The 22,061-nt window shown below is 60.0% G+C and overlaps 2 protein-coding genes across 2 annotated transcripts; one reads left to right on the forward strand and one right to left on the reverse strand.

The window, feature by feature from the left end:
* Nucleotides 1-974: 974 nt before the first annotated feature.
* Nucleotides 975-1,755, reverse strand: COCSUDRAFT_56621 (hypothetical protein; the record flags this gene model as incomplete). The annotated part of the gene is made up of 2 exons (XM_005645888.1): nucleotides 975-1,118; nucleotides 1,477-1,755. 2 exons carry the CDS (start codon nucleotides 1,753-1,755, stop codon nucleotides 975-977), a joined length of 423 nt encoding a protein of 140 aa, XP_005645945.1.
* A 699-nt stretch (nucleotides 1,756-2,454) lies between these two features.
* On the forward strand, nucleotides 2,455-21,922 carry COCSUDRAFT_66866 (hypothetical protein; the record flags this gene model as incomplete). The annotated part of the gene is made up of 26 exons (XM_005645889.1): nucleotides 2,455-2,550; nucleotides 2,772-3,134; nucleotides 3,270-3,396; nucleotides 3,592-4,082; nucleotides 4,297-4,512; nucleotides 4,811-4,948; nucleotides 5,243-5,431; nucleotides 5,647-5,733; nucleotides 5,974-6,210; nucleotides 6,562-6,819; nucleotides 7,050-8,013; nucleotides 8,247-8,785; nucleotides 8,966-12,445; nucleotides 12,630-12,932; nucleotides 13,187-13,921; nucleotides 14,106-14,294; nucleotides 14,662-14,868; nucleotides 15,367-15,522; nucleotides 15,769-16,793; nucleotides 17,024-17,180; nucleotides 17,438-18,439; nucleotides 18,746-18,931; nucleotides 19,158-19,395; nucleotides 19,794-20,047; nucleotides 20,297-20,518; nucleotides 20,707-21,922. 26 exons carry the CDS (start codon nucleotides 2,455-2,457, stop codon nucleotides 21,454-21,456), a joined length of 12,609 nt encoding a protein of 4,202 aa, XP_005645946.1. The 3' UTR covers nucleotides 21,457-21,922.
* Nucleotides 21,923-22,061: the final 139 nt, after the last annotated feature.

Genomic DNA, 22,061 nt, shown 5'->3' on the forward strand with positions numbered 1-22,061 from the left:
GTCTTGTGCCAGTAAGGTACCTAGGCCTGATGCCAAGCGATAACAGTTCTGCTCGTGAGTGCGACAGCTGTAAGTGTAAGTTGGACGGTGACAGCTTATGTGTAAGGGTGGCCTAGACTCTGATCACAAGTAGCTTTGACAATAGGTACTTTGGAGAACGGACGGTCTCCAGTGAATGGCTTCAATCCATCTACTTTACAATCACATGTGACATCCTTTAAATACACATGTCCCTGTATCTATGCCTAGAACACTCAGTGACATCCTAAAACGACCCTGACACAGCAGATATATGTTTGCCTGCAACCCTTTGTCTGCATTGGAATTCTGTACAGCTAATTAGCCTGCTTGCACTTGTGCACGATGCCAACCACGTTATAAATGAAGCAGGTAAAATTTCACTTCCAAAATTGTTCTGGCCGTCACCAGCCGCCTGATACAACACACTCAAAATGGTGCATGAAACATCATGTCCTAGATAGACACAACTGCGATTGCTTGACACCTGACCCTGGAAATCAAAGGGTGATGCCCGATACAGTTAATACAGTGATAGAAAACTGTCCGCCAAATCCAGCCTCCCTAAACCCAAAATTGAGAGATTGTTGAGGGGACACAGCTTGCTGGTTTGCAGCAATGCTAAACACACTTAAATGGCCTAGAAGTACACAGTCAGGGCGCGCCGCAGGGCAACAACATCCTATACCAGTCATGCAAGCGGTGCCTCAGTTGTCTGTACTTGTGGTGGTCCAAAAAATAGTACAATTGCTGATTTGCGCAACTTGAAGCAAGCTCTTCCCAGCGCTTAAGACTCTAGCAGCCTGTTTGCAGGAGCTGACGTTCCTGCAGGGTGCTGGGTCTTCGTTGCTGGCCATCCTTGAGAGACGGTCGGAACTTGTCAAAAGTACTGATGCAGTTTTCTTCTCCTGAAACAATGATATCTGAATTGCTGCAGCGGTCCATGGTGCGGCCGCTCACAGCCTGAAGCCCTGGTACCGCCACACCCGGGCGAGTCCATCAGCAGAATCTTCGAGGAGGCACGGGTTCTCAGCATCAGTGAAGCCTCCAGCAAGCGCCTCGACATCTGCTGGGAGCCTGCCGCCTTCTCCACACCACAGCTGTACAGCCACAGCATGAACATTAGATACACTGACATTGTGCTCTTATGGACTAGGCTTGTCTCGTACTCCTTCATGTACACCTTTTTTGACCAGTTGACAGTTCGTGATGTATGTAATCCACTGTACTCTAGGGTACCAGATTCATGTTTGCCCCGATCAAATAATTTTTCTACAGAAAGCGATAGACTTGATGCATCCACGACTCACGCCCCACGCACAATTCGCTGGCCTGAACAACGTGGTTTGAAACTAGTACCCTGAAAGGGGGGCAGGACACCAGAAACTATCCCCAACTAGGCACGGCCGCGCGAATTGCGATCGCAGCCCATTACCCAAGAGAAAAGCAGCCTCTCACCTGCTGCAAGGCGCTCACTGTGTTGGATAGCAAGCCTCGCCCCTCTGGGACTGCACGGGACGCCTGAGCTGTGCGCGGCCAGGGGCACGACAGCACCTCCCGCTCGAGGGCCACCGCGTTCTGGGACATTCGCCTGCGCGACTGGGGCTCCTGGCTCGGGGGAGTGGCCACGGCCCGGGCCCTCGGGACGACAGCCTTTCTGGTGATGCTGCCCTCCCTGGCGGAGCTGCTGGCGTGGAGGCTCGAGGAGGCACGCGAGGAGGAGGCCATGCTCTGCATATTTGATCGAGGAATGGCTGCGATCGGGCTGCGCTGCTCTCACGTTTCTATTGGATTGTGCAGATGCCCACCAAGCAGCGAGCACAGTCAGCTCGGGGATCTCATCCCGGGAGACGTGGCCGACTGCCTACACCTGTACAGGCAACAGCTTCCCAGCGCAGCGAACTTGCAGCGAAAACACGATGGGAGCCGTGGGGGACGCAAATTTTGCCCTGAGGGGTGGCATGTATGAGCTGCGATTTGTATTAGTGAATGAAACTGATCAAAAATTGAGCAGACATCACCAATGGCCCAGGCACCGCTGTTGAAGTTGGCGCCAGTGCATCTGTGATGACTGCAAAAGAGGAAGCTCATGGCCCTGCGTCGCCATCGGACCGGTCACGCACGCCCTTGTCTCCAGTCACAAACTTTAGACAGAGCCCAGCGCACCTGGGACAGGGGCAGGGTAGCTTCATGAACAGTTCTCCCAGAACATCCATCAGATTGGGTGATTTGAGGCAGGCACATCCGCCTGATGGCAGCGGTGGGGATTGCGGAGCCCCAGACAGTGATCTGTACATGTTTGACCCTGAGCTGGGGGCTTTCCAGCTGTCACCCCTGGCCGAGCCTTATCAGCGCATGGCCAGCACATTAGCTTATGGAAGCCCCGATCAAACGCATACAGCAGCGTCGCCATTCGCTCAGTATCAGCTCAGTGATATGACAGACCTCCGAGAGAGCTACTGCGGCTCGGAGGCCAGCTTCACGACAGTACAGCGCCATGCTGCAGCCATCGTGCAAGCCTTGCAACCTGAGGTGCGCTGAGATGGAGTACTTATTATAAAGGACCAATGGATTGAGTGTTGTTTTGTCGTTTTAATATGTATATTTGCGTTGAAGTGTGCAAATACGTACAAACGAGACCAGCAGGCCTGCCATCTTGTTTCATACTTTCCCACTGTTGCCCTGTTAAACTTATAGCCTTCAGTTTGCAAAGGGTCCTCAGTCAATGCTTTTACGCTTGAAATGCTGCGCAGGAGCCTGCGTCGCCTGAAGTTGAGAGCAGGGAGCATTCAAGGGAGGAAGCCAGCCTGCCTTCGTCACCTGATGCCATCGCTTCACAGGAGAAAATTCTTCTGGCTGCACGTCTTCAGGAGGACACCGATGCCGCAGACACACGTGATCTGCTGCAGTCCACCACATTTCCGGAAGGGAATGGAAAAGGATGTGTGCCAATTCCCATCTGCACGATTGAGAGCCACAGAGACCTCTTGAAGCGCGCAGAGGCAGCAAAACAGCGGTGCCAGACACTAGAAGCCGAGTTGCTGCTTGAGAAGGAGCATGCAGAGCAGCACGCAGACGCCTTGCAGGAGGTAGTGCAACGAGCGCAAGCTGCTGAGGTAGACTTCGTAGCACACATGCTTCATGCATTTCAGAGCACGACACGATCACCTTGCCTGGATGTCACTCTGAGGAATTGTACCATGAGGAAAACTAGATACCAAGGACAGACTGACTGATGTGGACGCCTGCAGGATCGGGCGGATGAGATGGCTATGGAGTTGGCGGCAGCCAGCGACAACTCAGAGCGGTTTCTGCTGGAAAATGCAGCTCTGCAGGACAGGGTGGCCACGCTCGAAAAAAATCTGCAAGATACGAGAGGTTTGTTGCTCTGTACCCTCAATGCACAAATGAGATACACTCGATCAACTTCTACACTGCCATCTGCTGGACCTCTGGATGGCTCCTGAGCACATGCGGCACACCCTTGCACAAAATTGCACAAAATTTGTCCACAACATGCGGCACATCCCAAGGTCAGCTCAGCAGTCTCCCAACCATGGCACTGGGCGGCAGGTGACCAAGGGAGAAGCGCGCAGTCCGCCTGGCAGGACCCACAGCCGGGTACGACAGACAATGTGCAGCAGAGCCCCGCGCTGACACCGGCCGCCGGCGTGGGAGCTGCCGAGGTGCGCGGCGCCGACACGGAGACCGGGCGCAAGCGCGCGCGCCACAGCCGCTCCGGCGGCGTCGTCCCGAGGACGCTCGGTTTTGAAGACGCCGACTCATGCGCTGCCGGGCAAGCCATGCTGCCGCCGGCTGATCTCCCTTCAGTGCCCGGGCTTGACAATGACGCCACGGCTGAGGGCGCGCATGGGAAGCCACTTGGGCTTACGGAGGTGAAAACGACGGGGAATGAGGGTGAGAGGAAGGCAGCTTCATCCGCGAGCTCGGAGTCGGAGGAGGAGAGCGCTTCCGGCGGCGGCGCGGCGGCGGCTGCGGCCAAGGCGCTCGCGCGCGTGATGCGACTGCACTCGGAGCAGGCCCAGCTGCAGCGCGCCATCCAGGTCTGCCCTTGGCCGACCCTTTCTGCCCAACATACCGCATTGCTGCTGCCTGATCAAATTGCAGGGTTTTTCTTGCCACAATATCCACAAATCTTGCCAGTCTACAGCAACCCCAGCTCTCATAAACATCCATGCGCATTGCTGATCCTCTGTCAGGTAAGCATCACCAGTGGGAACATTGCTGCATGCATCGAAGATTGAATATGCAACGCAGGCGATGACGAGCGAGAGGGTGGCTCTCATGGTGCGCCACGAGGCAGTGCTGGGCCGCTTGGAGGAGGCTCTGCAGGAGAATAGCTCGCTGCAGGCGCTGCTGCTGGAGCAGGCAAACCAGGTCGGGGCCCTGGGGGCTGCCCAGGAAGCAATCAGCCATCAGGTGGAGGCCCAGAAGCAGCTGCAGAGCCTGCAGGAGCACGGCCTGCAGTCCCAGGTGACTTTGCACTCTGTCTCCCCCTGTGATTTATAATGGACATCTTCATGCGTGGGGCCTTGAGGATGACACATTTGCACCTTGCTCCTTGGCTGCACTGTTCAGGTTATGACTGGATGTGTCACATCGTGGTGCATGCCGTGGTGCCCGATGTATCAAAGCAAAGCTTTCCTTCAGACAGCTGCATTATCTCCCTACTTTGAATTTCATATATTAGGCAGCCTCACGTGCAGGTCATCTGACGCCATAGGGTCCAAAGGAATGCAATTTTAAAAGGGACTGTTCGGGTGGCGGCCAGGTGCTTCAGCTGCAGCAGCAGGTGGAGGGCAGCGAGGAGGCGGCGGCCAAGTGGGCAGAGACCCACGACGCGCTGCAGGTCATGCACGGCAAGCTGCAGCACGAGCGCGAGCTAGTCATCGCCCTGCAGAACGAAAAGGTGCCGCCGCCATGCCAGCCTTCCCAGTGCCGCCGCCATGCCAGCCTTCCCAATGCTCCTCAACCACCAACCCTGTCTCTGTCTGAAGCTGTGCAGTGCACTTTAAGGCAGATTTTGATACGTCTTTTTACTGCCGTGGCTTTACTCAGTCCCACTAGTACAGCAGAGGAAGGGGCAGGACCTTGGAGCCGAGCAAGGGAGAGAAAAAAATCTCAGCACTTTTGCGCATAGAGATGATTCACCAACATGTCGGGTTACTTGCCTGAAATGGATGGCTGGGGGTTTGGTGTGCAGACAGCCCTGCAGGACCGGCTCGAGGCGGCACAGCAGACGCCGCCGCGAGTGCGCGAGGCGGAGGCGCGGCTGCGGTCGGAGCGCGCGCGCATCGAGGCGCTGCTGGCAGAGAATGCCGCGTTATCCATGCGCGCACAGCAGCTGCAGGAAGCTGCTGCTCTGCAAGACTCCCCTCTGCCTTTGACTGCTGTGAGCCCTTGCCACTCCTTTAACATACCCTCCCGCCCACGTGCTCTTAAGTCTGCTACGGTACCTACCATGTGTTTACTTGGGACACAAATATTATCTTCAGAGGCCTTGCTATCTCTTAGTTGTGGGGGCTATGTAGCAGTTGCAGCAGTCGCCTGCTGGCCGTGTGAAGGCCTGAGGAGTTCAGTAACCCAACTTGGGTTTCTTGCAAGCAGGAATGTGGGCAGCAGATGCGGGAGCAGGCCTTTCTGGAGGGGCACTGGCAGGGAGATGAGGTGGAGCCCAGAGACCAGCTCTACATGGTGCGCCCGAACATCCGTCTCCCGCCATTTCAGTCTCACATGACCACCGACATACATAGATCTAAACCATGTTCTTCACAACACTGAAATGACTCTATATTTTGCTGATGTCTCATGTCTGATGGGGTTGCTGTATTTGCTATCCGCTCAAAACTTCCTTTGCGCAAACAACTAGCCAACCCTGATTATCTCTGTAGAGTCCTCTCTAAGATCATTGGAAGTTTGGTGGCGGTGCCGCAGATCTCGATGGCGCTTCAGCACGAGCAGCAGCGGGGCAGCCACCTGAAGGCGCAGCTGGAGGCAGTTTCCGAGCAGCTGCTGGAGGCGCAGCAGGCGCTGCTCGACGAGCAGCTGCGCGCGGATCACCTGGCCGGGCAGCGCGACTCGCTGGGCCGCACTCTGCAGCAGGCGCAGAAGGCCTTGCATGATTCCGAGCGCGAGCGCGGCCGGCCCTGGTCCGCCGACGACGCACGCCAGGTGAAGGCCTCTCAATCCCCTCAATTCCCCATCTGACATCCTCTGCTGGACCCTTCTTACAAGCTTCTGAACACGTGACATGGAAGAGCTGTGCTGGAGAGAGACACCTACACCTTATGCGCAGGCACATTGTTGGTACCCACTTTAATGCCCACTCCAATGGCAGTCATACTCATTGACCGGCTCAGTTGCGCGCATACGACATGTGGTGGACAACTGTGTCTGAGCCGCCTTTCATCCTCAGTATGGCTGCATTAAAAGCGATTGGGGGCCGAAACATAAGAGATCATTCAGATATCTACGCCTATACCTTGCCGAATGGCCGCTTGAAGTTGCTTGTCTCCGCCGCAGGCCGATGTGCACAGGTGGGCCGCAGGACGGCAAGCTCGGGCATTGCCAGTTGACCCTGCAGCAGCTGCGTCCACCGAGGCAACGCCGGAGAAGGCCGGGCGGCCTAAGCAGCCCGTCGGGCAGGGCAGCCCTGGCAGCCAGCAGAAGCTGTCTCCCGGCCGTGAGAGGATGGCCCGGGAGCTGGGGCAGGCGCGGCAGTGGCTGGTAGAAGCCGTGGACCACCGAAACGCCCTGCAGCAGCAGCAGCAGGAGCTCCAGGTGCGAGCAGCTCGGCTCCACCCTTGTCAGCGTCCCCACGGATTGCAAGCAATGCCCCTGTTGAGCAAAATACCAACTCCATACGAGGTGTTGACGGCGCAATGTGGACAATCCATCGAAGACATGGCAATCAAAAAGGGTCTTCTTGGTGCATGGGAAGGAGCAAGATAGTGACACTGACACAATGCTTTTCTACATGTGACTGAATGGGCTTGTTATCACGTGTGCAGGGGCAAGTTTCTGCGCTGCAAGAGGCGCTGCAGCGAGCCGGGGGTGCGGCGCAAGCCATCCCCGAGGCGCCAGCTGCCACACCGGCTCAGGGCGGCAGGATATCCGACAGCGCGCTGGCGTCACTGGTAGAGAGCACGCCGTCGGACCTGGGCGACTGGCACACGCAGTTGCAGCGCACGGGCCCCCAGGAGCTCAGCTTCGCGAGCCCCAGCAGCCGCGGTGACTCGGCGCTGACTCAGCGGCCGTCAGTGGCCGGGCGGTGCCAGCCCCGGCCGGCCGTCACGCCCCTCAGCGCCCACATCAGCGCCCTGCACCACCGCCTGAATACCCCGCTATCAGCCGCTGCCTGCGCGCGGCTGGATCTGGGCAGCATTTTGGGCAGCGGCTCGGGCAGCGCATCATCACTGAGCCGCGGGTGGACGCCGAGCGCCTGGGACTCAGCAGCCCTGCAGCAAACAGCAGCAGCCAATGGGCGAGACCAAGGCTCGGCCAGTGGCAGCTCGGGGCCCGGCCTGACCCCTGCAGCAGACGCACTGAACCCGCTCTTTGATGAGGCACCGACAAGCAGCAAATCTGCCGCCGAGAAGACGGCCAAGGCGGGCACCACTCGATTCGCTGCCGCTTCAGAGAGACAGGAGGAGGTTGCCAACATGCAGGAGACGATCAATCAGCAGTCGGCTGCAGCTGATCAGTGTCGACTAGCACAGGCAGAACTTGAGGCACAGCTCAGAGACGCCCTGCGCAAGATAAGTGCGCTCACAGTGGCGCTTGAAGTGGCGACGGCCGAGGCACAAGCGGCGAGGAATCTGGCGGCCGCAGCCGGGGAGGATGCCGTGGCGGCAAAGCTGGTGTCAGAAGAGCTGTCTCTGCAGCTGGAGAATGCGCATGAGCAGCTGTCGCTCGCGCAGCAGGAGGCACGCCGCCTGATGGACGCCCAAGTCTCTGCTCTGGCGCCGTGCACAGGTCAGCCCCTGCCTTGCAAACAATCTACTAAAGAGACCCTTTTCATCCTGATCACTTCCGGCAAAGCTTTATCTAGAGAATGACAGGCAGCAGCTTGCCCAATATTGGACTGTCCCTGTCTCAAGCCCATTCAATTTTGCAATTTGCACAGACAACCTTGTGAGTGCATCTTGTTCGAATGTTCTCTGAAGAGAGGAGAACTCGGCTCATAGTGTTGCATGGGATGTGCGCAGGACCGGCAGAGGATACCAGCGCCACAGACGCGCTGATGGCGCGGGTGCGCGCGCAGAACATGGCGCTCCGCGCAACGCTCGACTCGCTGGCAATGGCCCGCTCCGAGCTGGCCGCCTCGCAGGCCGACACCCGCCAGCTGTCGCGCATCATCGAGGCGCTGCACGCAAACCACCTGCGCCGCTCTCTTGCGCCGCCGCAACCCTCGCCCGCGCGATCCGCGCCCCGGCCGCCGCAGGCGGCCCCCGGTGCCGGCAGCGCCATGCACTGCGGCTCAAGCGGCGGCCGCAATTGGCCCCAGTCTGCTGGATCCCCGCTTGGTGCCACAGCCAGTCAGGGCGGAGGAGCGAGCTTGCAATTTCAGGAAGGGGAGGTGTGGGATCAGCTGGCGCTGAAGAGCAGCCGGCTGGAAGCGCTCGAGGCGGAGCTCGAGGTGGCGCGCTCGCAGAACGCGGAGTGGCACCGGCTGATGGCGCTCTATGACCGCGAGCGCGCCGCCGCGGCCGACCAGCGGCGGCAAATCCAGGAGCTCGAGCAACAGGTAAACTTCATCTGCTTCTTCAGGGGACATGCTTCAAATCTTGGACAGTGTTGGGTACTGTCTTTTATGTGACAGTGTTGTTGGAACTTCTTCAGGGGGGATGATAGGTTGTTTGAATGTGGACTGTATTATTTGGCAGTACAATACATGAGCTTTCATCCCTCTTGTCTACTGCTGCAGGTTGAGGCCTCGCGCTCTGAGCTGCCAACCCCGCAGGAGCAAGAAGCGGCATCTGATGCCGCTGAGGAGGGTCAGGAGCGGCAGGAACACCTCATGACAGAGCTTGCGCAGGCCCAGTCCGAGCTGGCTGCGCTGTCACAGGACCTGCAGGCCGCCAGGCTGGACGCGCAGACATCGCAGCGTGAGACGCAGCGCGCCTGCTCCGCTCTGGTGGATGACGAAGCCGCCAAAGCAGAGATCGAGAGGTACACCCGCGACCTGCAAGCCGCCTGCCACGACAGGGAAGAGGAGCTCGCACGCATGAAGGGGCAGCTCGCAGCGGAGCAGGCAGAGAAGGATAACCTCGGCGTCGCGCTCGGCGATCTCCAAGCGGAGTCCGAGCGGCTGCGCGCTGAGGTGGCAGATCAGGCGGCTGAGCTGGCAAAGCTGCAGCTGGAGAGATGCTCCCTCCAGGACAGCCTAAACACTGCTGCTGCCAAGCTGGCCGCCGTGCCTGCACTGCAGCAGCAGCTTGCTGTGGCTCGCGGTGAGTTACAGGGGCTGGAAAGGGCTCTGCATGAGCAGGGAGGCACAGAGGCGGCTCTCAAGGAGCAGGTGGCGACACTCAGCCGGCGGCTTGACGGCAGCCAGAAAGAGGCTGAAGCCGCGGAAACGGCGGCGGCAGGCCTGAAGACGGAGCTTGCACATGCGAGCGAGCGCGCTGCCGGCTTGCAGGGGCTCTTTGACGCGGCGCATGAGACAGCAGAGGGGCGCACAGCGGCGCAGCTGCACGTAGCTGCGATGGAGGGACAGCTGGCCGACAGCCATGCCGAGGCACACGCAGAGCAGACGGCGTTGGACGCTGTTCGGGAGGAGCTTGCGCGCTCCCATGAGCACGCTGCCAGCCTGCAGGCTCTCCTCGACGCCGCACATGAGACATCCGAGGAGTGTGCGGCACTGAAGGAGCAGGTCAGCAAGCTAGGAGGGCAGCTGGCGGGAAGCCAAGCGGAAGCTGACGCAGCGCATAAGAGCTCAGCAGAGCTGAGGATCCAGCTGGCACAGTCTCAGGAGCACACTGCCAGCCTGCAGGCTTTGCTGGATGCTGCGCATGGCTGTGCTGAGGAGTGCGCAGCACTGAAGGAGCAGGTCGCTGCCTTGGAAGAGCAGCTGACAGCAAGGCAAGCACAGGCTGATGCGGCGTGCGAGGCTTCAGAGGCCTTGGAGATCGAACTGGCCCAGTCTCGCGAGCAGGCAGCCAGCCTGCAGGATCTCTTGGATGCTGCACATGGGACTTCTGAGGAGTGCGCAGCACTGAAGGAGCAGGTCGGCTGGCTGGAAGGGCAGCTGGCGGCAAGGCAAGCTCAGGCTGATGCGGCGTGCGAGGCTTTAGAGGCCCTGGAGATCGAGCTGGCAGAGTCTTGCGAGCAGGCGGAAAAGCAATCCCAGGAATGTGCAGTATTGCGTGAGCAGATCAGCAACCTTGTGGGCAACTTGGCTGCCAGAAGGGCAGAGGTTGATGCCGCCCGCCAGGCTTCAGCAGCTCTGGATGCCGAGCTGGCACAGTCTCACGAGCAGGCTGCCAACCTGCAGAAACTCCTGGACGCTGCGGAGAGAAGAGCTGAGGAGCATGCGGCATTGCGCGTGCAGCAGATCAGCGCCCTTCAAGGGCAGTTGGTTGCCAGCCAGGCTCAGGTTAATGCCGCCTGCAAGGCTTCAGGAGCTGTAGAGAATGAGCTTGAGCAGTCTCGTGAGCATGCCGCTAGCCTGCAGAAACTCCTGGACGCTGCTCACGAGGCCTCCAAAGAGGTTGCAGCACTGCGGCAGCAAATCGGCACCCTCTCAGGCCAGCTCTCAGCCAGCCGGGCAAAGGCGGCCGCCGCGCAGAGTGCATCCGCCACTCAGCAGCGTGAGCTGAGCCAATCACAGGACCGCGCTGCCAGCCTGCAGAAACTCCTCGACGCAGCCCACGAAGCAGCCGCACAGCAGGACACTCTGACCCAGCAGCTCGCAGCCGTCACCAACCAGCTGGATACGAGCAAGGCAGATGCAGAGGCCGCGCGCACCTTGGCTGAAAGTCTGGAAGAGCAGCTGGCACAATCTCGCGAGCACTCAGCGAGTGTGCAGAAACTCTTGGACGCAGCCGACGAGGTTGCCGCACAGCAGGAGGCTCTCAACCAACAGATTGCAGCTGTCACTGGCCAGCTGGAGTCGAGCAAGGCAGAAACAGAAGCCGCGCGCGCTGGGGCCGACAGCCGGGAAATGCTTCTGGAGTCTCGCACGCACTCAGCAAGCCTGCAGAGGCTCGTTGACGCAGCCCACGAGGCAGCCGGACAGCGAGACACTCTCACCCAGCAGCTCGCTGCTGTGACAAGCCAGCTGGGAGCAGACATGGCAGAGGCACAAGCTGCGCGCAGTGCAGTGACGAGCCTGGAAGAGCAGCTGGCACAGTCTCGGGAGCACTCAGTGAGCCTGCAGAAGCTCCTTGACCCAGCCCACGAGGCAGCCGGACTTCGAGACACTCTCACGCAGCAGCTCGCAGCATTGACCAGCCAGCTGGCAGCAAGCATGGTAGAGGCACAAGCTGCGCGCAGTGCAGTGACGAGCCTGGAAGAGCAGCTGGCACAGTCCCGGGAGCACTCTGTGAGCCTGCAGAAATTGCTCGACGCAGCTCATGACACGGCAGAGATATCGGCCGCAGAGGCTGCCTCGCTGCATGGGAGTTCGGCGGAGCCCCTTGAGCTGGCCAAGCGCCTTTGCAGCGCACAGCAGAGCCTGGCCGCTAGCCAGGAGGAGGTCCGCGCACTGCAGCAGGCCGCAGCTGGCGCTGCACAGGTGACGGCCACTCTTGAGAGCGACATCTCCCGGCTGCAAGAGGAGAACCTGGGGCTCTGCGAGGAAATCAGCCAGTGGCAGGAGCGGGCAGCTGGTCTTGTGGGCGCGGTTGCGGCGCTGGAGAGCGAGATCCGTGAGCTGCGGGCCGCCGCTGAGGTGGCGGCTGACGCGGCAGAGCGCGCACAGCGCAGCACGGTTGATGCCCGCGCGGCCGAGGCGGCCGAGCAGTCGCGGGCGCTCGAGGCGGCGACGGCCATGGCGGCCGGCGGCGCGCGGCGCATTGCAGAGCTAGAAGCAGAGCAGACTGCCCTCCGCAGCGAGGCTGCCTCCGCCAGTGCAGCTGCTGCAGAGGCAGAAGATAAAGTGCAGACCCTCATACTGACACTGATGGAAGCACACAAGGAGATGTCCGCCGAACGAGCCTCGGCGCAGCAGGAGAGGGCACAATTTCTTGCGAAGCACGATCAGAGCCTGTCGCAGCTTGCGGTTGAGTGCGAGGCTGCCAGGAGTGAGGCAGCTGAGAGCGCCAGTAAGGTAAATCAGCTGCAGGAGCAGCTGGGTGAGGTCAGAGAGCAGCTCAGGAAGGCAACGGTGGAGAAGCAGAGGCACCAGCAACGGGCCGCCCTGCTGAACGAGAGCGTGCAGGAGCTTCAGGATGAGCTGTTCCAGGTCAGTCAGTCATCCACATTGCTTGAAACCAACCTTGTGATGATCCGTAGGCTGACTCTGACTGTCCAATTCAGCGCCCATCATGACAAGACACTGATTTCTGGCAATATCAATACGGTCATCCTGGTAGAAGAAGTGCATCCAGTAAGACAAGTGAACAGAAAAGCATGCTTGTCTCTTCCAGGTGAAAGCCTCGGTGGAAGCCATGTCCCAGGACCTGCAGGAGAAGCACGCCGCGCTACGGGCCGAGGCTGACGGGCTGCGCCAGCTGGCTACAGACCGAGGCGCGGCGATAAAAGTGCTCGAGCGGGCGGCCGAGGTTCAAGAGGCCCGGCTGCGGGCTGAGGCGCGGGGCCATGCGCAGGCGGCGGCCGCGCTACGTGACGAGGTGTCGGCCACCAATGCGCGCGCGGACGGGCTGCAGAAGCTATTCGACTTTGCCCAGGCTGAGATCGCTGGCAATGCATCTACGCTGAGTGCTGACCAGGTGTGTGCTCACCTATTCCCTGTTCTACACAGCGGTCCCCCAACCCAATTATGAATGCCTTAAACCCCTTGATACTTTCCTTGCATACGCTTTTGGTACCCTTGACATAGGTGGCTGCTGGAGTATCTGAGCCTCCAGAGTATATGAAAAAGTGCTCGTGAATCATGCTTGAAATGTTGTGAGCATGTTGAAGGCACTCTATCGCAGACACAGCTCTCAGCGAAGGGCGTTTCTGAGGTATCCCATATGAGCAGGCGCGCGAGGCGTGGGAGAAGCTGCGGGCGGCGGAGCTGCAGCACTGGGCCGAGCTGCTGCAGGCCGAGCAGCAAGTCACCTCGCTGCTGCGCCAGCGCATCACCGCCCTGGAGGCCGACACAGCAGAGCAGCGCAAGCAGCTCTCCCGAGCGCAGTCCGACAGCGCAGCCGCCGACCGCCGCGCTGCCGATCTTGCCGAGCAGTGCTCTCTCGCGGAAGCGCGGTCGACCAAAATGCAGCTGCGCATTGAGGAGCTATCTGGTCAGCTCAGCGGCATGCGGGCAGAAAACGAGAAGATAACAGCGCAGAGGAGGGCCCAAGAGAAGAAGAGTGCCGAGGTGAAGCATATGGTAGCATCAATTCTGGAAGACGCGGCGGATCTGGAGTCCCGGGCGCGCCGGGCCGACGTCGCGCGGCAGGCGGCTGTGGAGCAGCTGGCACGTGTGCGTTCGGCAGCTGCCAGCATGTGCGAGGAAGCCGCCGACGCTGCGGCCGCGCTCGAGGCGGCCGCCGCAGAAAGGCAGGCGGCCGAAGCAGAGTCTGAGCAGCTGGCGCAGCATGTCAGTGCACAGCAGGCGGAGCTGCAGTCGCTGCGGGCCAAGTCTGCGCTGCTGCAGAGCGCGCTCAGCGCGGAGAAGAGCCGGGCGGAGGCGGCCACCGCATCCGTGCAGGCTGCCTTGCAGGCCGCCCTGTTGGACCTGGACAACAGCCGAACCCTGCTCGAAGACACCCAGGTGCGCGGATGAACTATTGCAGGATTTGCCATATTTGATCTGCAAATGACCTGCATCATGTGGGCTGTGTGTGCAGCAGAGAGCAGATGTAATGCCAAGCAGGGTTGAAGCAGATGCAACCGGGTAACGAGCAGGAGATATCGGGGCATGGCGGTGAAGGTTGACACCAGAGTATGGCTTGCAGGCTCGGCTGGCGGGCGCAGAGGAGGATCTGGAGACATCTGAGCAGATCCGCGGCCTGGAGAGGAAGAGGGCCGACGAGGCCCAGGAGGAGCTGGAGGCGGTGAGAGAAGCGCTGCAGGCTGCAGAGCTCAACACCCACTCCCTCAGGCGGCAGCTGCACGAAGCCCAGGCCCGCGCCAGGGCAGGCGAGGTGAGCCCCAATTCTACTCTGTAGATGAGATGAGCAATTTCAAAGCAACTGGTGTTTGTATTATCAGACAGCAGCGCACAAATTTGAATATCGGAAGGATAAACCTGTGTTCTTGAATTTTCTTGATAGGAAATGTCTGCTGGCCGGTCCGTCGCAAATAAGGACAAACCAGCCAGCAGGTCCTTTATATCATGAAATTCTATGATACTGTGTCCATTGTAAGTTTGAGTCTTGAATCAACCCTGCACAAAGCTTGTTGAACTCACGCATGCGTCGGATGCACTGTCCAGCACGAGTTATTCTGGGAAAAAACACTTGAATTGACTTCCAGCAAGCTTGCTGCAATCACAATGTTGTCCTCTCCCAGGAGAACCATGCAGAGGCGCTGGCGAGCGCGGAGAAGCACAAGGTGTGGGCCGAGGCGCTGGCCGCAAAACTGCGGTCGGCCGGCACCGACCTGGCCGCGCTGGAAGCCGAGCGCATCGCTGCGTTGTGGAAGGCCGACGCGCCCCTCAAGGCCCTGCAGCATCGCCCCGAGCAGCTGCAACGCCGCGCGGAGGCTGCAGAGAAGCAGGTGCTGAACTTTGTGCCTCCCCCTGCACTTGCCCATGAACTACCACCCTCTTAGCCGGGGATAGCATATTACTCCCAGCTGCAGAGGTGCAGGTGCCAAACTCTGTGGCTCGTTTTGTCCAGGACATGTCTTGCAACAAAAAAAAATAACCCAATGCCTTGGCAGGCTTGTCTTTTGCATTCCTCTCTTGATGGCATGCTAGAAATCCAGGGCTCATCTGGATACCAGGGTCAAAATTTTCTGCACAGGCATCTATGTCTCGAGGGCATGCTACAGATCTAGTGCTTGTCTGGATACTAGGATCCAGAGGTGTAGATTCTGCACATGGCCACGAACTACCCCTCAGAAGAGGGCTTGCAGACTTTCCTGGCAGGGGATCCAACTTTCAATTTATCTCGGTGTGTGTTTTGTCATTCAGCATTAAGGGGAGGCTGATATCGTAGACCATGGTTGGAAAGGTATGAGGATTGCAGCAATCGTATGCCAATGTGTGCGCAGGCAAGCATGGCGGCTGCTGAGGCGGACGAGAGGCTGGCGCAAGTGAAGGCGCAGGTAGCGGAGCAAGACGGTGAGCTGCAGAGGATAGGCCGCGAGAATGCTGTAGAGCGCGAGGCCCTGCGCAGAGAGGTGCAGTCCATCAGAGACGCTCTGCAGGTGCGGCCCCACTCCTCCCACTGTCTGCAGTGTGTCCTGGCTTGACCTGCTACATCCGTTTTCTCGTAGCCATCCAATTTTCAGGTTCTTTATCATCAGAGTGGCCGATCTGGTCCTCATGTGTCCTGATACAGAGCTTCCTTGTAGCCATGTTTACTGGCCAGTAAAACTTACCAGCCTGATGTAGACAAGCGCAGCAGGCATGAGATGAAATACTCCTAAACAAGATGGGCGTGGCATGTGCAGAGGGCGCAGGCTCAGCAGGAGCACGCACAGGCGGCCAGCAGCGCCAGCCAGGCAGAAGCAGGCTCCCTGCGCATGCAGCTGGCGGGTGCGCAGGCTCTCTGTCAGCAGCTGGAGCAGGACGTTGCAGATGCGCAAAATGGCGAGCAGGCAGCCGCCGCAGCGCTGCAGGATGCTCGGCAGGAGCTGGCGGCGACGCAGCGGCGGGCCGCCACGCTCGGGCTGCGGCTCGGCGACAGCCGCGCGCGGCTTCAGCGCCTGCAGGCGGCGCAGGCGGCAGCTGCCTGGCAGCTGCCGGAAGCTTCCTCCACATCTCCGGACGCCGCCGCCGACATCTCCAGCAATGCCGAGGAGCAGAAGTCAGCCACATCGGTCCCAGAGGGAGAGGAGATGGTCCAGGAGCTACAGAGGCAGCTGGAGGATGCACAGGCGGCCTTGTCAGCGCAGGCAGAGGCGGCGGCACAAGAGCAGGCCCGCCGCAGAGATGCAGAAGAGCAGTGCGCCGCAGCCCATGCCGAAGCGCGCCAGCTCTGGCAGGAGCTCCAGGACCTGCAGGGCCGGCTGCGCGAGGCGGAGGCGGCTGCCGTGTCGGCCTCTGCAGAGGCAACAGAGCTGCAGGGTGCACTCGCAGCAGCACAGGAGGCCAAGGCGGCAGCGCAGGCGACTGCCGAGGAGGCCGCGGCGGTGTCGGACGCGCTCTCACACCGCGCGTCGGAGGCGCAGGGGGAGATGAGCCGGGCGCAGGCACTTGCAAAGAAGGCTCTCGCCGAGTGCGCGGCCTCCAAGGCCACACATGCGGGTGAGCTCACGGCCCTGCGGCAGCAGTGCGCATCTTTGGATGCGGCTGCGGCAGATCTTGAGGAGCAGCTGCGCCAGGAGAGGCACAGCCGCGCCACAGAGGTTGCCGCCGCCCACAATGCGCAAATCAAACTTGCGGAGGCGTGTGCAACGTCAGGCGCCAGCGGAGAGTGCTCGGCACAGCAGTATGGTGCTGAGCAAGAGGCTGAGATCCAGAGCCTGGAGGCCATGTGCAGGTGAGTACAGGGCCTTTGTTTTCAGTAAACTCCATTTGTTGAATAAAAGGAAGGGCATTGATCAACCACCACACACAGCCAATTTCACAGAAGCACCTAGAACTCTCGGCATGGAAACCATGACAGAGTAATGGAAAGGCTCAAAGTTAAGGAAGAGCTCTGGATACTCTAATGATTCACTTGCCGGCAAGGGAAGGCATGAAAGTGAGCCTGTGTGTATGCAGGGAGCTGAGCTCAGAGCTGGCGGCCAAGGAGGGGCGGGTGCAGGAGCTGCTGACCAGCGTGGCGAGCCTGCAGGAGGAGAATGCAAGGCTGTGGGACGAAGCGCAGCAAGGCCTGTCCCTCGCTGATAACATGGCTGAGATGCACCAACGTTTTCAGGTAGCGACCCGTCACCATCTGGAGTGAGTCATATTCATGCCTGCACGCGTTTGCTGCAAGCGCATCCCTACCATTCTTGCAGCAGAGAAGCAGCATCTCTCAATCTGACACAACATAGGCCATGCCGAGCGAGGCTCTTGTATGTGTAATCCCAATTGCTGCAATGCAGAAGGTAGCCCTGCACTTGTGTACCCACAAAAACTCCTGTGGCATGAAGAAAAAATCAAGGCATGTGATCCATTGCTTGTGTGCATCAGGAAGAGTTGGACAACGTCGCCCGGCTGAAAGAGATGAACCAGGAGAACGCCTGCCTGCGCCAGGAGAACACCTCTTTGCGTGCAGCGCTGGCGCATGCAACGCCTCATGCTCTCAGTGGCCATCCACCGGACGCCGCCGACGCTGACGGCCTTGGAAGTTTGCCCAGAAACTTGGGCTCAGCCTTCACGCTCGCAGCTCAGCAGTCAGACAGCAGCGCGCCGTCCTCACCAACAGGCACAGTGGGAGATGCAGCATCCACCAGGCAAGAGCCCGGCAGCTGCCCAGGGGCCGCCAGCGGCTCCGAGGTCAGCAGCGGTGCTGCCTCGCCAGCGCGGCCATCTGCAGAGGCTGCCAGCTCTGGTGTGGGGCCACTGTTCCTCGCCTTTGACTCCAGCCCTTCACCAGATCGTACTGCCCCTGGACTGCACAGCAAACCTGGAACCAGCCAGGGACGTGCGATCCGCTACTGGCAGACAGCAGCAGCGTCGGGCGATGGCGAGGAGGCAGCCCAGCAGCTTACGCCGGTCTTCGTGCAGCCGACGCCACAGGCCATTCCAGCCTGGCGCGAGGAGAGTATCCGGCAGGGCGCCTCGGTAGAGAACACGCCCCGCAGCGCGGCCGAGCATGCGCACCATCTCGTGGCACAGCTGTCGGCGCAGGTCGCCGCTGTTCGCACGAGCGCCGAGCGGCAGCCGCCGGCCGTCTCGATACAGACTCCCCCGCCCTCCCGCCTGCGCCACTCTTCTGGAGCAAGCATAACTCTGCCGGAGGCGCAGGAGGGCACAAGCGAGATTGGCACTGCGGGGCAGCCGGGGGCAGATCAGCAGTGCACGCCCAGCGGAGGGAACGCGGCGGGAGACGGGGATGGCGGGCTGGTGCGGCGGCTGCGCGCGCAGCTGGGTCGGCTGTCAGGCAACCGCGGCGGATGCCCTCCAGGCACGCCGATGTCGCTGGCCGCCGACCGCCGCGTTGCCTTCCTGCGCGCCATCGACCGCCTGGAGGTGAGCCGCGTGGCTATGGTTTCTTGTTCTCTTTGATGTCTTCGCGTGCGGGATGTGCTCCATGCATTACATGGTCGTAGCTATTCTGCTCCTTGCCTCTCAGCCATTCTGCTTCTTGCCCCTTACTTATTCTGCTCGTTGCCTCTCAGCCTGGCAGTTGCCTGCTTCCAAGCAGGGCAACGGCCCGCCTGCATTCTCCAGTCATGTGAGCTGGGGTTTTACTCATACATCGTCCCTTCGTGACAATCACTGGCCCAAGCAGAGGATGCTATTAGAGAACATCTGAGGAGCGGGGTCTTATCACAGGCCATCCAAGCGGAGAACAGCAGGCTCTGGGCAGCACTGGAGAGCCAGAGCACGGCGCAGGCTTCTAAGGCGGGCGCGTCCGGGTCGGCCGCGGGAGTGTGCGAGCAGTATGCCGCCATGTGCCAGCGCATGGAGGCCATCCTGCGCGAGCGCGCTGACGTGGCGGCCCGCCTGTCCGCAGCGCAGGTGCCCCCACCTGCACCCTTCATTTTGCACGTTGCATTAAAATTCTCTACATGATTTGTCCTGAAGATAGCCGAATCAACATTGTTGCTGCTGCTGTTCAAGTGCCTAACACTTGCACGCCATGTAGCACTTTCCAAAGTCGGCTCATTTCTCACATGTAAATAGATTCAAAAGGACAATTTGCGAGTGATGTTGGGATTAGAGCAGTATAGTTGTCCTGGCGCAGGTCATGATGCAGCAGCTGCAGGGGGCGGTGGAGACGCTGGGCCAGGAGAATGGCCGGCTGGCGGCGCAGGTGGCGCAGCTGCAGCACTCAGCCGCCGGCACCGAGCAGGCGCACAGCAATGCTGCCGCTGCCGAGGCGCAGGACCTGCGCGCAGAGGTACAGCGGCTCAAGCTGGAGCGCAAGCTGACCAAGGCGGTCGCCAAGGTGGCCGTCGCCATCGTGAGCGACATGTGCTCCGGTGAGAACCTCTCTTGATGTTCCTCTGATGTTCCTCCGAAATTTCTGGAGTTCTGGGCCATTTTCAGGCAATTCAAGAAACAAGTGGAACTTCATCCCTCGTGCTGTCAACGCAGAGATAGACACCCTGATGCTGTGCAATGTGTGCCAATTATCTGCTACCCAGCTTTGCGCAGGCACAGGATGTCAGCTGACAGTACCATCGCTGCTTTCTCTGCATCATGTGATCATCCATACGCAGCAGCCACGCAGCTGTCCAGCATTGCTCCGATGCAGAAGCTGCTCACACTGCGGCTTGCAAGGGACCTTTCTTTGAAGCGTGAGTGGTGAAGACTGCGTATCGGTGGCTTACATACTGTCCCCTGGAATGCCTGCAATGAGCTCGCTGTTCCATGGCAGGCGGCGCGGACGCGGTGAATGTGGCGTTGAGGCTGGGTGAGCTGATGCGCGCCCACCAGGAGCTGCTAAACAGGATGGGCATAGCGCCCATGTGGGCCACGCTGCTGGCGCTGGCGCACAATCCGCCCAAGCCTGCTGGCCAGGTCAGCGCTGAGCTGGCGGCCAGCGAGGCGCAGGCGGCCACGCTGCAGGAGCAGCTGCAGAAGCAGGCGCAGCGCGCCAGCCGCTACAAGGAGCGCGCTCGCCAGCTGGAGGTATGCACTCACCTCTCAGCCATGCCTGCAGCATCAATCTCCTTGTCGTTGATGATCAGACGCACTGACTCACTAGATGGCAAGAGGAGCAGTTAGCTGATGGGCACAGGAGGATGATTATCCCAATGATCAAGCCATTGTAGGCCCAGACAGGAAGAATGTGTGAGGGGAGAAATGGACAAAGCTACTTTGCTCTGCAGACACAAGAGTTACAAGCTTTGGCGTGCCATAGTATGCTTTGCTGCACAGGACGTGGTAATTCGCCTACGCCAGCAGACGCGAGACAGCGAGGACGGCTGCGCAACAGCGGCGGCGGCGCACGACGATGCGCTGCTATCGGCGGCCAGGGAGGTGGCCGGCGTGGGCCGCGCGCTGTGCGAGGCTCTGCCGCAGCTGTGCACGGAGGAGGCAACGCCGCCTGACGCCAACTGCAGCACCTGCATCGATTGCCACGCCCTGCTCCACCTGCAGGTGCCTCCAATTGCTGACATGCCTGGTTGCTTAACGTCGGCTTTATGTTATTTTTCACATTTGCCATTGAAATTTCCTTGCTTGAATTGTTGTTTGCAGAGTTGGAGTGGCCAACCTCAGCTCCCAACATGCCCAAGTGTTGGTCTGATGGAATGCCGTGTGAGCTGAGCAAGGGTTGTGTGGGACAGGTGGATCGCCTGAAGTGCCTGGTGCACCGCGTCACGCTGCAGCAGCTGCTGGGGCAGGACTACGCGCAGCCGCCGCAGCCGCCGTCGGGCCACCTGCACGCGCTGCTGGAGCAGCCGCCGGACCGCGGCATCTCCGCCGAGTCCGTCGCCGACCGCATCCTGGAGTGGGCCGCCGACAGGCGACCCCAGAAGCCCGCCGCCCTGCCGCAGCCTCCGGCCCCGCCCTCCCCTTTGGCTGACCACGATCTCCCGCGCAGCAGCCCATGCTTGAATGCGGACGGCCCCCGCTTTGCAGCCACTCTGGCAGAGGTGGGATCTGGGCAGGAGGATGAGAGTGGGACTCAATCGGAGGCCTACGGCCGGCGCGCCGGTGCGCGCGGCCGGGGCCGAGGCACGTGGAGGGATGGAGACGACAGCGGCGCCGCATCTGTCAGCAACAGCGACCGGGCCGAGGCATCATCTTCCTTCGGCAGCCCCGCAAAGGACACATCGGCCGACAGCAGCCAGAGGAGGGCTGTGGAGGCAGATCAAGAGGCAGAGGAAGCATTTGTTGCGCATGGTGATGAGGGGCAGGCGTTGCCGGAGGCCGGTTCCGCCGCGGGGCAGGCGAGGGCGGCGGATGTTGGGCATCTGACGCCGACGGCCATGCATGCCGGCGCGCGCGTGGCGGAGGCTCGTGCCAAGGCTGCTAAGCTTGGTGCGCAGCTGGACCGAGTTCTGGCAGTGCGTGCCGGCGGCCCCCTGGGATGAGGTGCCACAATATGACAGAAGCATATGCTCAAAATTTGGCTCACGAGAGGTTGAAGCCACTGTACCAGCCGGCAGAAGGTTTCGTAGGACTGCTGTACATGTCTAGATGTTTTTCTGGTCCGAGCATTCTTGGATCTCAGACTCTGTCAGGGAACGAATGCATGAGACGATTTCCTAATGTCACAACGGTTGCTCTTAGCAGTTCCGGGTACGTTAGCACGGCACGCGTCTTGAAGACCAATAGGATGGCACATTTTATTGTAGCTTACATGTAGCAATCGTGGTGTGTGGTGTGTGAACCTTACTGTAGAGAGTCTAGGTGGTCTGTGCAGGTTTTACACATTCAATCCTAATTAGCTAGAGCGGCATCCCAGCTTGAGACCAGCTTGATCAGTGCATTCGAATTTGCGGTGCTTTGAACATGTACATACTAGCCCATATCCCCATAGGCAATATATTGGACTCCATGAGGGGACAGCCGTTACCTGTGTTAATTAGGAGGAAAATTCAGACAAAGCTGTCGAATCTCAATTCAAAAAGGGCGCTTATACTTGTTGCTGTGACGTCGCTGATCCAGTGAAGTCATTGATGTCATCCCGAGCGGC

This window comes from Coccomyxa subellipsoidea (assembly GCF_000258705.1).
Source record: "Coccomyxa subellipsoidea C-169, whole genome shotgun sequence".
Classification (NCBI taxonomy): Eukaryota; Viridiplantae; Chlorophyta; class Trebouxiophyceae; family Coccomyxaceae; genus Coccomyxa; species Coccomyxa subellipsoidea.